The sequence below is a fragment of the Protobothrops mucrosquamatus genome, unplaced genomic scaffold (genome assembly GCF_001527695.2).
Source record: "Protobothrops mucrosquamatus isolate PMUCROS unplaced genomic scaffold, P.Mucros_1.0 scaffold124, whole genome shotgun sequence".
NCBI classification, from domain to species: Eukaryota; Metazoa; Chordata; class Lepidosauria; order Squamata; family Viperidae; genus Protobothrops; species Protobothrops mucrosquamatus.
In genome coordinates this window covers 396,999-411,494 of record NW_015386491.1, presented here as the reverse complement: position 1 = coordinate 411,494, position 14,496 = coordinate 396,999, and the positions used below count along the sequence as shown (strand labels likewise).

Below are 14,496 nucleotides of genomic sequence, written 5' to 3'. Positions count from 1 at the left end.
TCGAAAGACGGAAACTCTGGTCCCGGTGATCGACCCAGATTGGATCCTGCAATAGTATCCTGGGACAGGTATATCTGCCTTCAAAATTAATATATCTGCAGGACAATTAAAAATAACAATAGCATAACCTCCTTGACAAGCGTCACACATACTAAACAAATGAAAAGAGTAAAAGAGTTGGTATACATATATGCATTTTGAAACAGAGAATACATAACATTAGTGACTTGTCTAAAGCAGTTACGGATTTCTAAATTTTTAAAAACGATATATCAAATGTGCCCATGTTCACAACAGACAAAGCTATCCTCATTAGTCTTTGCACTGCCACAATATACCTCATTAAAAAACAATCTAAAGTTCTCTTTGCCTAAAGATATTGATTCAAAATTAGCCATTTTTATGACCACACTGAGTTGTAATGTAAGAGTTTTATGGAGAGGAAAATGTCACTGATTAAAATATTTATTAACCACAAGGTCCCAGCATCTCCTTTGTGTTGCACAATTGCCAAATCATCATAGTTGGCACCAGCATTATAATCCAATTTTAAAAAAACAGTTCCCTTAAATGGGAAATTATACTTTCTCTCTTATTTATAAAAGACAAGTAGATAGTTATACAATTTCAGGAAAACATACCATATCCCTCAGGTAGATCTGGAGGAGTATGCAGATGAGTCCTGCTCATGTAATTCCTATGCCTCTGAGATCTAACTCTCCTTTCGGCTAGCCTGGGGTCAAATGACTGTCCACACGTTGCACCATTTATTCCTGTAACCGGTGTGTTCTCATCCACAAAGCAACTCAGAGGTCTGCCAGGACTGGAATATTCCGATGCTGGCCTAGTAAAAAACAACAATGTTTGTTTCTTCTATCAAAAGCGCATTACAGTCTAAAATTACAGAGTTTTAAACAACATCTTAAGAAATACCAGTTTAAAAGCCACCTTCTAATAAATAAATAAAGTTTATTATTCACTTTTAATTAGATAAAAATGAGAAGCGGTACAAGATGGCTGGATGCTAGAGTGAAAGAGGGCACAAGTGTTGAGGACATTCTCTTGGATTATGGCATAGCAAATTCTTGATAAATGCAGCATTGCCTCAGACAGGTAATAAACGAATCGTCATATGACAAATAGGCTACTCTTAGGCATCAAGCGCCTAAGTCCAAACAGTTCTTTCATATGAATATGAACAGATTGGTAGATGGGTATAAAACATTCATATGTCCCTTCAATGATCTGGCTGCAACGTTTTATATCAGAAGCAATTTCCAGCTCAGCCCCCAGGGTAATTTTGCGTAAAGCTTATTTCCAGTAAACCAGCCCTAAAATTATCACCACAAGGATTGCTGAGACCAGATTAGTCTTGACAAGGAATGGTTACAGCTAGTAGTTAGAAAAAAGTTCTTCTTGCCAGAGAGACCACTAATGCCTCCTTTGATAATAGCAGTTCTAAAACTATCCCACACTGTGCTTCACTCAGAAATGTTCACACTGTTTGCATTGTACTAAAGAGGGAACAAAGACGACTTGGGGAAAGGGAAATGAGAGATCTGATTTCCTACATATTAGCAATAACATAGTTGCCAACTTTACAACCAACAATAGAAGAATCAGGAAAATCCTGGTGTATTTGTACTGGTGCAAAACTCACCGTCTCCCATTCAACCGGAAGCAAAATAGGAATAATTTATTTAATGCATTGTCCAAACTGTTTCCCTTGTTTTTCCCTTTCCTAGAAAGGATATATAAACTAATAACAAACCCTGAGTTAATTTAATAAAAACCAGAGTTCTATAAAAAACAGTTTTGTCTTTATATAAGACTCTTTATTCTTGTCAATTTTATTACTTACTATTGAACATTAAAAAATAAATAATAAGGACTTAAGGAAATCTAACAAAACAGGAATAAGCAACTGTTTTGATCCAATAGGCATATGCAGAAGTTTGAGATACTGTTAAGTGTTCTAGCAAAATGACTGTTGCAGAGGGGAATAAAAAAAACCCACTCATTTATCTGAAAACTAATTTGGATGCTCTGCCTCTCCAGATTCCCTGAAAAGATTCTCATGAGCAAATATGTTCTATGTTTTTGTGTAATAATGTAATACATATTAAATATGTGAGAAAAAGCTCTAATTTGGGAGAAAAAGACATAATGTGGAACATTGACTTACAACTGGAGAATTTTTAGCACTGACAACCACTAGAGTTGTAGGCACGCCATACTTTTAGCTCTTTAAAAGAATGCTTACCGTGTTGGTCTCTCCCACTGTGTTGTTCGCGTGATATGATTCAAATACTGAATTCTTCCAGAAGCTGTCCTCCTTTCTTCCCAACTAAATATTTTTGTATTGAAAGAAAAGTGTATATTATAAGAAGTGTGATTTTAAAATGTCTGAGCTCGCAGAGTTATTTATTAAATAAGTTTATGTGACATTTTAAACTAGCATTCTTTCATTCTTTTTATCACTGCAAATATTAAGCACAAAGTAAAACAATGTTTGGGACATGCAATATATTATTTTATTCCAACTATCAAAAAAAAATAACTTACCCATCAGGTAAATCATTGTCAAATAGTCTACTGCAATCAACAACTTGCCCTCCTGTGCCTATCCGATCTCTGGACTGAAGACTTACTATCAAAAAACAAAAGTCAAAATTAGAACATTATTGTGGCATATCTTGCATGAATCTTTTTGATTCAGTGATATACATATTTGAAATTTTGAAAACATATAGGATACTCTTATCTTTTCATTAAACTTCCTGAGGATTACTCCAAGATAGTAGAAAGCAGTTTGATGAGATTCCAAAATACAAGTAATCTGACCCTGAAAATTTTAGCTCAGTAAATAGGTATTCCTATAATCATGTCTCTGTCACCTCAAGCTACAATCTTACACCTTCAATCTGTTCCTCATAGGTGCCTAGTAGAACACAAAGCATACTTTGTTAGAAAAGTTTACCTTAGTACAAAGATTGCTAACAGTATATTAATGGATGATTTATTGTGGAATGTAGATCTGGTTAATTCTGAAGCATCTAGCAACTTCCAATATCAATATTACAATGTTACTCCTCCCATATTCTTTTGGGAGAAACAATGACATAATAATTCCATTTCTACCTAAAGAAGTAACTCCAAAATGTGATACTGAGGGAATATGTCAATGTTATAGGATCCTGCAAGATTTTAGTTGTCTCCATGGTTCTGAACACCGGAATAAACTGGAAAAGGCAAAAGGGAGATGTAATGAAGCACCACCTCTTTGCTGATAACATCCCATTCTTTTCCATCAAATTCATGTGAAGGATAATGAAACTATACCAGGAGTAATAATAAACTGAATAAGGACCGATAAGCAACAACTCAGTCCTGACAAAACTGAGTACCTGAGAATCAACAGATGCTTTGTTTCTTCACAGAATCTCCTTTAAGCACCATGAAAATGGGGAGTGGTGACCAGAAAAAGAGAGAGCTTTCTTGATTAACATGTCAAGGTTGTAGAATCGTCTCCTCAAAGAAACTTGCCTAGTGACATTCTTATGGTTTGGCCTGGTCAGATATTTTGTTATCACATTATTTTCAACATGTCATTCTTCTTCTTCTTTTTTTTGCTGTTGTTTTTCCTGTATGCTATACCTTATTTTTATGTTCTTTCCTCCTACTCCCACCACTAAATGCTCTGCTTAAAGCTGACATACAATCTTGCCAGTAAAGATAAGCCTTTGGGAAGTTTAATTCACTGAACATGTGGACAATATAGAAAAGGGACTTCATATTTACCACTTGCCTTATAAATCAATTGCTAGGAATCAGATACTTCTGCGTAAAAGGCATTTCCATATCAGGGGTTTTATTTACCATATACAGTAATATTATGATCTGGTTTCTCACTCATTTTTTTAAAATATTTGATACACAATTTTTATTTGCTTGCATTTTGAAAGATGTAACAAGGCTCAACAGTGGCATAGACGAACACAATGCTATTGCAAAAATAGTTTCAATCTATACAAACAATACCCATATTCACACCTGCATTAAAAAGACAATCTCTAGCGCTAACATTTCTTACATCCAAAGATTTTTCACCAATAAAATAAAATGACAATTCTATGCCTAAAGTGTTGCAAATAATACAACAAAGGCTGCCTGTGTAAACCTAAGTAGTTCTGTTTACTTTATAAAGAGGCCAGTCAAGAATGAAACTGAACACATGACTTATTTGTGGTTTCTGTGGCATTAAGATGAATGGGCTTTTCCTAATCCTGTTTAGATTGGAACTGAAAGCTCAAGTCTAGACCAAAACTGAGCATCAACCCAGCGAACGATAACAGAGAGGCTGGGCCCCACTGCAACCCAAAGGAATGCTGGCTTTCTGAAGTTAGGGCACCATCTGCAAAAGGGATCCTTATAATTCCACCTGCTGGGATCAGCATTTAAAAAAACAAAACCCAAAACTTGGAAGCAAGAACACAATTTATGAATCAAATGTCTGGAAATTCTCATTAGACGTAATTTTACTCTTCCTCCAACTTTTAAATTTGTTTAATCATAAACAACCATTTAGTGCAGGGGTAGTCAACCTTGGCTCTTTTATGACTCGTGGACTTCAACTCCCAGAATTCCTGAGCCAGCTCAGGAATTCTGGGAATTGAAGTCCACGAGTCATAAAAGAGCCAAGGTTGACTACCCCTGATTTAGTGGAATGGATTCTTAAATGTTACTACTGTAAGCAATGTTAAATTGGATGATCAGGCTCAATTTCATCCACAGAGCCTCCTACCGTTGACATAATAAAATGTTTGGAATGTATCTAATATTTAAACACATATTTTGCAGAACAGGGGTGAGATCAAGCAAACTATATTTCAGAAGACCATCACAACACAAAGTTGCTTGTCAATTTCCCTTCTGACACTCACTCCTTTTGAAAAACAAATTCGTAGGGTTAACAAGCACGTTAGCAGGATTGATCAATGCATAGCTAAAGCAATATATTAAACATTAACTTCAATGAGAAGAGAAAATAAGGCAGTACCTAACATGTAAACTTAGTTGGCTTTAAGCATTTCAATTAATATCTGACTATCACTGTTAAAATTTTATATATATTATACTTGCCAGCGTTTAAATAGAAATGGTAAGCTGAGTGCAATTATTAATAAGGGGAAAATGAATGCCAAGTAATGCTGATAAACAGAAATAAAAGAGTTACATGCAGTGGTTTCTCTTTCCAATCAAAATTGGAATCCAATCACCCATCAGAGCTCTAGAGGGGAGAACTCTTTCATTCCGCCTATGCCTTAATTTCCCTAATTCTTCTTCAGATAATAGGGGAACCCTCGTGGAGCCACATGGGAGGCGGCAAAGGGGGGGTGCATACAAAAGAAGAAATGGAAATAAAATGCCTTTCACTTTTATTCATTAAAAAACATTTGCTGGATCAAGATGCTTTTATGGACAATCTGTTTATCCTAATGGTACTCTGTACCATTCCTCTTCCATATTTTTGCAGGGACCTCTTCCAAAAGGCTATACTGCTTTACCTGTTATATGTTATACTTAGGAATGAAACTGTATCACAGAAGCCTTCCAAAATTTCTTTGCCAATAAAGTGCAGAATTATAGTAGCTTTAGGTGGAGATTTCTGTCAAACTTATTCAGGGCTATATCAAAATCATGCCATTCTGACTCAAAACAAACTTAAGTAACGGAAGAATCATACTTTGCATTCCTTGTTTTCCATTTCCATCCTGGTGTTTAAATATATATTTAAATTTGGTCTAGTGCATGGGTGTCAAACTCGATCGTGTCACGTTATGTATCACAATGTTTTTTGCCTTTGAGGAGCTGGGGTGGGTGTGGCCTGCTCGTGACGCATCCGGCCTGTGGGTCACCAATTTGACACCCCCTGGTCTAGTGTGATCTAGTAGTTAAGGTGTTAGCTTAGAAACCAAGAGACTATGATCTAAAGATGCTTTTGAAAGTCTAGTTGCCTTTTGAAAAAGCACCTTTGGAACAACCATGACCTGGTTGGCTGAGAATCTCCATAGACAAGAGACTATGAATTCTAATCCTGCCTTCCCATGACAGCCAGCTGCATGACCTTGAGCTATCGCTATCTCTCTCTCTCTCTCTCACCCCAACCCACTTCACAAGAATGTTGCTGTGGGGAAAACAGGAGAAGAAACGAGTATTTTCACCGCCTTGTGTTATTTATAAAAATAATCAAGGCAGGTTATAAAATAAAGCAAACAAACAAAATAAAATCATTACTTACCTACTATCTGTCCTCTAACTGTGTCATTGTCACTCGGCCCAAGTTTGCACAGGTCTAATCTCTGATCTATTAAAAAAGAACCAAGGAAGCATACCTTATTTCTCTGTAATGATCACGGAAGGTAATTTCTATGGCAAAATACATATTGCTGAATTGAACATTTCTAGAATTTCAAAAAGAAGATGAAGAGCATACTGGTTTTCACCCTCCCCAAAGCCAGTTTGGTCTAGTGGTTAAGCTATCAGGCTAAAAAGTCAGAGGCTATGAGTTCAAGTCATGCCTTAAGCATGAAAGCCAGCGGGGTGACTATGGGCCAGTCACTCTCTCTCAACTCAACCCACCTCACAGGGGTTGTGGTGGTGGTGGTGGTGGTGAAAAAAATTGGAGGAGGAAGTTGTGGTGGATATATTTGCCTCCTTATTCGTAAAAATAATAAAGGTGGGATATAAATAAATAAGTAAACAAACAAATAAATTATAATTCCCATAGAACTAAATCACTCCAAAACATGGAAGTACTTTTGTTCTTTCTACTTACAACCAGTATCTTTGAGGCGGTTGATAGCGTTAGAAAGAAGTCTCACACAACCCAGAAAACCAGCTCCCTGTTTTTTATGGATTTTCTTGTGGTTCCATACACTGATTGTTATAGAGTCAGACTTTCCAATGTATCTAAGGGGAGGGAAAAAGACAGGAATCAGCAATAAAACATATGTTGACTGCATACCTCTAATAGTCTATGAAACATAATTTTTGACTGCAAAATATTTTTGAAGCTTCATAACATAAAATGTTTATTTTTATTTTATGCTGAAGAAGAGGTCAAATGCATTACACACAGACGTGCTCAAGTCTCCATCATAATTTACTCATTAAAAGATTCTACTTGAACAAATGTCAAAGGAGCTTTTAAAAAATATCTTATGTAAATCATACATTGCTGACATCCTTTGGCTAGACAGTCACAGTCTTTCAAACAGAAAAAATGGTATGTTGTTGAGTGTTTAATTTGGAGACGAGTTGTAACACTTAAGAATTATGTTTCTCTCTGGGAGATGTTTAGAAAGCTTCTCCCATTTCATGCATTCTGTCATAGTACAAACATCAAAGTGTTCAATTTACTAAAAACATCCTTCTACACTCACTCGTTTAAATTGTTTACTCACCCTGTAACACACTGGAGTTCCAATGCATCATAATACAGGTAGTCCTTGACATTCAAAGTTACAATGACAAGAAAAATGTGACTTATAACCATTTTTTACAGTTGCAACCTTTGCAACATCCCCACGGTCATGTGATCAAAATTCAACTGGTTCATATTTATGACTGTTGCTATGTCCCAAGGTCATATGATCACCTTTTGTGACCTTCTCACAAGCAAAGTCACTTAACAACCGGGTTACTAACTTAACGACTTCAGTGATTCACTTAACAACTAAGGCAAGAAAAGTTGTAAAATAGGGAAAAACCTAACAAATATCTCACTTAACAACAGAAATGTGGGGCTCAATTGTGGTCGCAAGTTGAGGACTACCTGTATAAATGCTCTCCGAGTTTACAAATCAATAACTGATTATTTTCTAAGACTTAGAATGTTATCATTTTGGAAAAGACTACTCATATAATGATGCCTTCAACTTGTTTCTACATATAATTTCTGCTATCAAGCACAAAGATTTCAGTTGAATACTCACATATATAAGAGAGGAACAGATGGATTGCAACTGTATCCCTCCAATTACAAAAAAAAGGGAAGAATGTTTTCTACCATATGTGCTATCTCCCCAAGAGACACTCATGTGACTATGATTCCAGCAAATGATGTCAGCAACTAGAGAGGGACTATTTCTTAATATCACATATAGTGTGCATTTTGGGGACCCCTGTAATAGGATGCCAGGGCAGAAATATATTTATTTAGGAAAATTTATTATTTTTAATATTGATGTTGAAAGTTGCCTGATATTTATTTATTTATTTATTTATTTTATTTGATTTATATCCCGCCCTTCTCCCAACGGGACTCAGGGCGGCTCACAACATATTAAAAAACATAAACACATTTACAACCCCACCCAAGTAAAACCAATTAAAACCGAATATTTAAAGCTGTGCTATTTAAAATTACTCTAAAGATAAACCCAATTTAAAATCCTCCCTAGGCCAGGCCCGCTTGCTGAAAAAGCCATGTCTTGAGGGCGCGGCAGAAAGTAAGGAGATCCGGAATCGTCCGGATCTCGGGGGGTAGTTCGTTCCAGAGGGTGGGGGCACCCACAGAGAAGGCCCTCCCCCTGGGGGTCGCCAGCCGACATTGCTTGGCCGACGGCACCCTGANGTCTATGGGAGGGAATCTGTGGCAGAAGGCGGTCTCGGAGATAACCAGGTCCGATGCCATGGAGCGCTTTAAAGGTGGTAACTAACACCTTAAAGCGCACCCGGAAGGCCACTGGCAACCAGTGCAGCTCGCGCAGCAGCGGTGTTACATGGGAGCGACGAGTCCCTCCCAACACCGCCCGCGCGGCCGCATTCTGGACATTCTGTCTTATATAAGACATTAGAATATAAAGCTTTCAGAATTATGTCAAAGGCTATTAGTGCCCAATTTCATTTTCTTGAGTGCTATGTATAAATTTATGATATATCAATTAATACTTAGACAATGATATACTAGGATCATTAGAAGTAAACATGCTGGGGTAATAACTAGCTTCTAAAATAACCAATCTTAGTTAAAGGAAGAATGCTATATCTGTGGCATTAAAACTGTACTACAAGTCCCATCATCGCTGATTACTACACATAATTTGAGAAGTTGGTGTGAATTTGGAATCCAATCTATCTGATAATCCAGGTATCTCTATTCCTCATCCAGAATCTGCATTTTTGTCTGTATTTCCCAACTGTCATAAAAAATATACATACTTGTTTTCTCAGTTAAGCACTTTGATTTTATACAAAAAAAGCAGCATTTAAGAATTAGTATCTATGTAATTGGTAAGAGTTGACACTAGTGTAATGACACATAACCAATCAATTAACCAACCCTCTGCTTTAGCAATGATCCACCAGCTACTTTATAAACAAATCAGACAGCTAATGCAGGCCTGCATTACTTTTCAGAGTAATTCTTAACAAAGATTCCCTGACTTAATATATTTCATTTTTTTAGCAATTATCCAGCTTAAAGTTTGACCATATTTAAATAATCTCTACGGACACATACAAGTCATAATGCTGATTCCACTTTGGATCAAGGGTATTCTTCACAGTATCAGTAGAATGGCACTGGCCAGATCCATCCACCACCACTTTAGCAAATGGGTCAGGAAGTCCTGTCAGAAAATACATAGTACAATGAGGATGCTGCTAATTGGTATCATTTTATTTGTGACGGCCCATTAGAAAGCGCCTACATTTTCTAACCTATCTCCTTTTTAATCCAATGAACAAAGGAATTCTCATAATGCTGTCAATCTGGGTTTGAGAAATTTTTGTACTCAACTACATTAATAGTACCAATCCTTTATGTAAAAGTAGAATTTTATATAAAGAACGAATTCTACTAGGAATTCCATAATTTATTTGTTCTTTGCAAGATACATCCGATACTGAATTGATTTGGACATACAACATTCTTTCAAGACACTTCAGGCTATCATTGTAAATGCTAAAAAATGTTTTTCACAAGTCTAATTCTTTCAAGAACAGGAAGATTCAAAGTCAAGACAGCACTGAAGCCATGTGTTTTTAATACACAGCCTGTTTTCAGCCATTTCTAATGAAAGCATTGCCCGGTTGATTGGCTTGAGGAAGAACAGCGCCACCCAGGGCTTTTTTTCTCATAGAACGCCCAGAACGGAGTTCCGGCACCTTTTTTGGATGGAACCTTATAGGGTAGGCAAGGCGGGTTGTAGGACGTGAGTTCCGGCACCTTTTTTTTTTTTTAGAAAAAAAGCACTGGCGCCACCCACCATTTTTAGTAATAGGCAGCCCATTTGTAAGTATGAGTTCTGACTTAAATACAAATTTTGGTTAAAGACAGATTTAGGGAACAGAACTCATTTTTAACCCAGGGACTCCCTGTACTTCTTGAAGCATTTAATTATAAAGGTAGAGGTGACATTTATGAAACAAACAACAGTTATTTATAAATATTCTGTAAGACACATGAAACATCAGCAGATAGCAGCATCTGGTTGACCTTGACTGGGCTTAGAAAATTAATTAGGTCATTCTGATTATAGTAGACATCGGATGGGAGACCAACAGGTAATTCCAATAGAGTAAGTTGAGTTCAGAAGTTGAAAAACATTCTATAAGAATATCATGGCAGACCACATCCACACTAATACCAAGAAAACTACAGGGATGTGTTCATGAAATCATCAATAGTTGTACTTGACTGAAATAAGTTAGCAGTACCCATGGTTAAAGCAATTCTTTAATAAGCAACAAATTTAGCCAAAAGAAACCAGTGGCAGCAACTCTTTCCAACCACTCTTATGCTAAATTTCCATGCTATCTTTAAAACTCAAGGGACTTTTGGGATGCTTCCTGATAACTACATCTAAAAACTTAATGCTATGAAATGGATTATGATCTTGAATTTTAGTGCTGATTAAAGTATATTATAATACTGATCCATTTTTAGATTTTAACTTCACAATAAATTGGCATTTATGGCATTATAGAATTACAATTCTCAGCATCTCTAGCAAACAAGATCAATGGGAGATGTTGGGATTTCAAGCTCAACAAAAGATGGCGTCATAGACCGCCAAAATGGCGGCCGTGGCTGTTGGGGACGGCTCTGGAGGACTTGGGAAGCTCTTCGAGGGGATTTATCGAGCTCCAGGAGAGCTGATGAGGGGAGGATGTCTGAGAAAAGTTTTCCCCAGGGCCCTGGGGAAGGAGAACGGGGAAGCTGCAGCTGCCCCCCCCCCTACCTCCCAAGCCTCAAATCAGCCGATTTGAGGCAGTGCTCTATTAGCACAGGCCATAAACAATGCTTGAATGCAAGTAGATAATCTGACTATATTAGAACATTCTGTTTAATGGTTTATGAAACGCTACCTAGTAAGACAATATCTTTGAATCTGAACCCTCGGTAATACAGAACAAAAGATATAAGAACAGAAATATGTACTTACGGAAAAAATCCTTTTTCACCAAATTTTTTGCACAGAGAACTGTAACCAAAACAAAAACAAAAAAACAATTATAGAATGCTGTAACATTTTGAGTTTTAATATATTTAGTAGGCATTCCAAATGTTCAACAACACAATCTCAGGCATATGTACCCATACTGAAGTATATTGCAAATGTACTTAGAAATGCAGGTACATCATGCAGTTTATAGATCAGGGATCACAACCATATTGTAAAGTTGGCATTCTGTTATTCAATCCCTTCATCCACTAGATAGAATCAGCAGTTGAGAAACTGGGTTTGGTGCAGCCCATCCAAAAGCACCATTACTAAGATTATATCCATGCCTCTAAACAAATGTCATTGGCCAAAATATATAGAGTATACTTTTTGATTTATAAACTAAAAGCGAATATAATTTAAATGTTAAGTCATTTCTATGCATGTTTATTCAATATATTATAGTGAGAAAAACACAACTAATATTCTATATCAGCTCTAAAAATGCTTTTCATAACAATTCCTTTGTACCAATTAGAAAAAGGATATTATACAGTATATGGTATGCATAATGAGAAACAAAATCTGGCTCAAACTCTCATTTTATTCAACACTTTTGAATCCTAAACAATACAGGATTTTAAATGCTTAAGTGGTAATACCAAGGAGGGAATCAAATTGGATGAAAGTAAAAATGAGAAAACCTTAATAAAGGTACATATATATTTAAAAACATCTGCAGATCTTTAGCCACAATATCAAATTCCCTGAATTTTGGTTTGTTCAGAAGCCAGTAAATGGGAACACTTTAAAAAAAATTCTTCCTAAATGTCATTCTATTTGTTTTGTTTAGAGACATAATTATTGCTTATAGAGCCCAAAGATATAATGTTTTAATAATCGTGTGATTGTTTCACTTAACAATGGAGTTGCTGGTCCCAACTGTGGTTGATAAGCAAGGACTTTCTATACAGGCAAATGCTTAGAGACAAACAAGCAAAGCATCAGCAGCACAGAATGACAGGTGCCAATTAAAAAAAAAACACTTTAATTTAAAAAAAAAATTAAAAATGCAAACTAAGAAAAATATCTTAAATTATGTACCCTATTATGTATCATAGAATCTCTTCCATAGTAACAAATATTGCTGCATCCTTTGATAGGCAGAAAATATTGCCTTTTCCAAAACAGATAGATCAAACATTTCCAACAATTATTCCTTGACATCTGGAATAAGCACTATTCCTGGCAAAAAGTCAAATTCCAAAGCTTTTGTATATAATTCAACATCACATTAACATCTTGAACATTTTCCATAAATGTACTACTAAACATTAATTTAGATCCTACTATTCCTAACTTATATTGTACAATTCTTCCAGGAATGCAAGCATTCTGACACTCATAGTACCCCCCTCCCTCAACTTTATCCCTGAAATGATAACTGTAGATGACAGATAGTTGGCCCAAAGTTACTCAAGGAACTTTCTTAGCTAAGGAAGGACTTGAAGAACCCAAGTCTCCCTGATCCTAGTCCACTACCCATTATCCAATTTATTACACTGATATAAATGATAATAACACTTTTAATTTTTCTCATTCACTTCATATTAACTCAGGGCATATAGAATCTAATTCAAATAAATAAAAACATTTTTTTGATTTTTAGAAAAACATTCAAAGATTGGACCTGAAAGCTCTGAAAGAATGTCTGAAAGGAGGGAGAGTTCTAAAATAGAGGAGTAGAGGAAAACATTTCTGATAACTAGAGAAACGAAGCCAGCTAAATTTTCCAGTCTTGCCTGGCAAACAATAAAGTAAGCACCAAGTTGTGGCTAATACTGAGCCCTATCTAGTACATTGTATGAGCAGAGTTGATTTGCCTCAAATTCTTTTAACATAACATAGGCAAGGAAAACTGATGTTGCCTTTGCTAAGAAGATAACCTTTATTGTCATTTTTATACTGTGGGCACAATGGCACACATCAAAAATGAAATTTAGTTGTCCGCTCTCAAAGTAAAATACATACATGACACACACCTAAACATACTATGAACAACATATGTATAGATCCACATCTCTACATATACGTAGCAAATAAATATTAAATATTGTCCATCTTGAATATATAACGGAAGGAGGAAGCTTGAGAGTTCGCAAGGTTAATGCTGTATGGAATGAAACTCTGGCTGAAAGCCTCAAAGCCTCCTCCCAGAAGGTAACAAGGAAAACAGGTTGTGAAGAGGATGTGTAGTGTCTGCCAAGTTTGTCATGTTATCCTTTTTACTTTCTCTACTTGAGTGGGATCAAGTTAAATAATAAAAAAAAGTTTTCTCCACTGCTATCATCTCCTTGCTGAATTCCTAGTTTTACCAATATTCTCCTTAGAATATTCCGGAAATATACCACAAAAAATAGTATGATGGAGATACCCATGAAAACTGCTGTGTCCATGGATTATATGTACATAATTTTTAGCTCAGGATTGAACTCAAGAGTTTGCATACAAGCATTGGCATCACCAGATTTCTTTATACTATACTTTTTTATACTATCTTTATACTATGATATTTTACTCTATTTATTATCACCTGTTCAGATACATTGCTACTTTTCACTGGCCAAATCCCCACTTATTTCAAAATTAACGTTTTACAAAAAGAGAAAAAAAAACATTGTGAAGGTAAAAAGAAATAATCCAATAAACAATAATCTAATTCATGGCTTTGGAAAGATAATAGTTCTTTGCAATCAAGCTCTACTCCTACCAACTAAATGGACACATCCATGTAGTTTTCTTGGCAGAAATACTCTACAGAAGTTGTTTGTAATTCCTTCCTTTTGTTTCTTCATTTTTTGACTTAAAATCTCACCCAGAGTTGTCAGTAGCCTAGTACTAATCCTGCTTAACTTTTAAGCCCAAACAAGGTCATTCAAGTGCTGCCACCTGTTAAGACATAACCTTTATTAGATTTAAGCAAAATAATCTTTTCAAATTTCTTATTTCTTAACATGGAATGACACTATTTACATATTTCCGA

The 14,496-nt window shown here is 35.9% G+C and overlaps 1 protein-coding gene across 1 annotated transcript in view; it reads right to left on the bottom strand.

Annotated features, from left to right (window-relative positions):
- The window catches only part of SMURF2 (SMAD specific E3 ubiquitin protein ligase 2), a 35,279-nt gene extending 25,628 nt beyond the window's left edge, over nt 1-9,651 (bottom strand). Inside the window, exons 1-6 of the mRNA XM_015812959.1 lie at nt 9,527-9,651; nt 6,839-6,972; nt 6,302-6,367; nt 2,566-2,650; nt 2,264-2,347; nt 642-844 (exon numbers count right to left, since the gene is read on the bottom strand). Of these exons, the coding sequence (XP_015668445.1) occupies nt 642-844; nt 2,264-2,347; nt 2,566-2,650; nt 6,302-6,367; nt 6,839-6,972; nt 9,527-9,651 (697 nt within the window). The remainder of the gene's footprint in view (nt 1-641; nt 845-2,263; nt 2,348-2,565; nt 2,651-6,301; nt 6,368-6,838; nt 6,973-9,526) is intronic.
- Between the last annotated feature and the right edge of the window lie 4,845 nt (nt 9,652-14,496).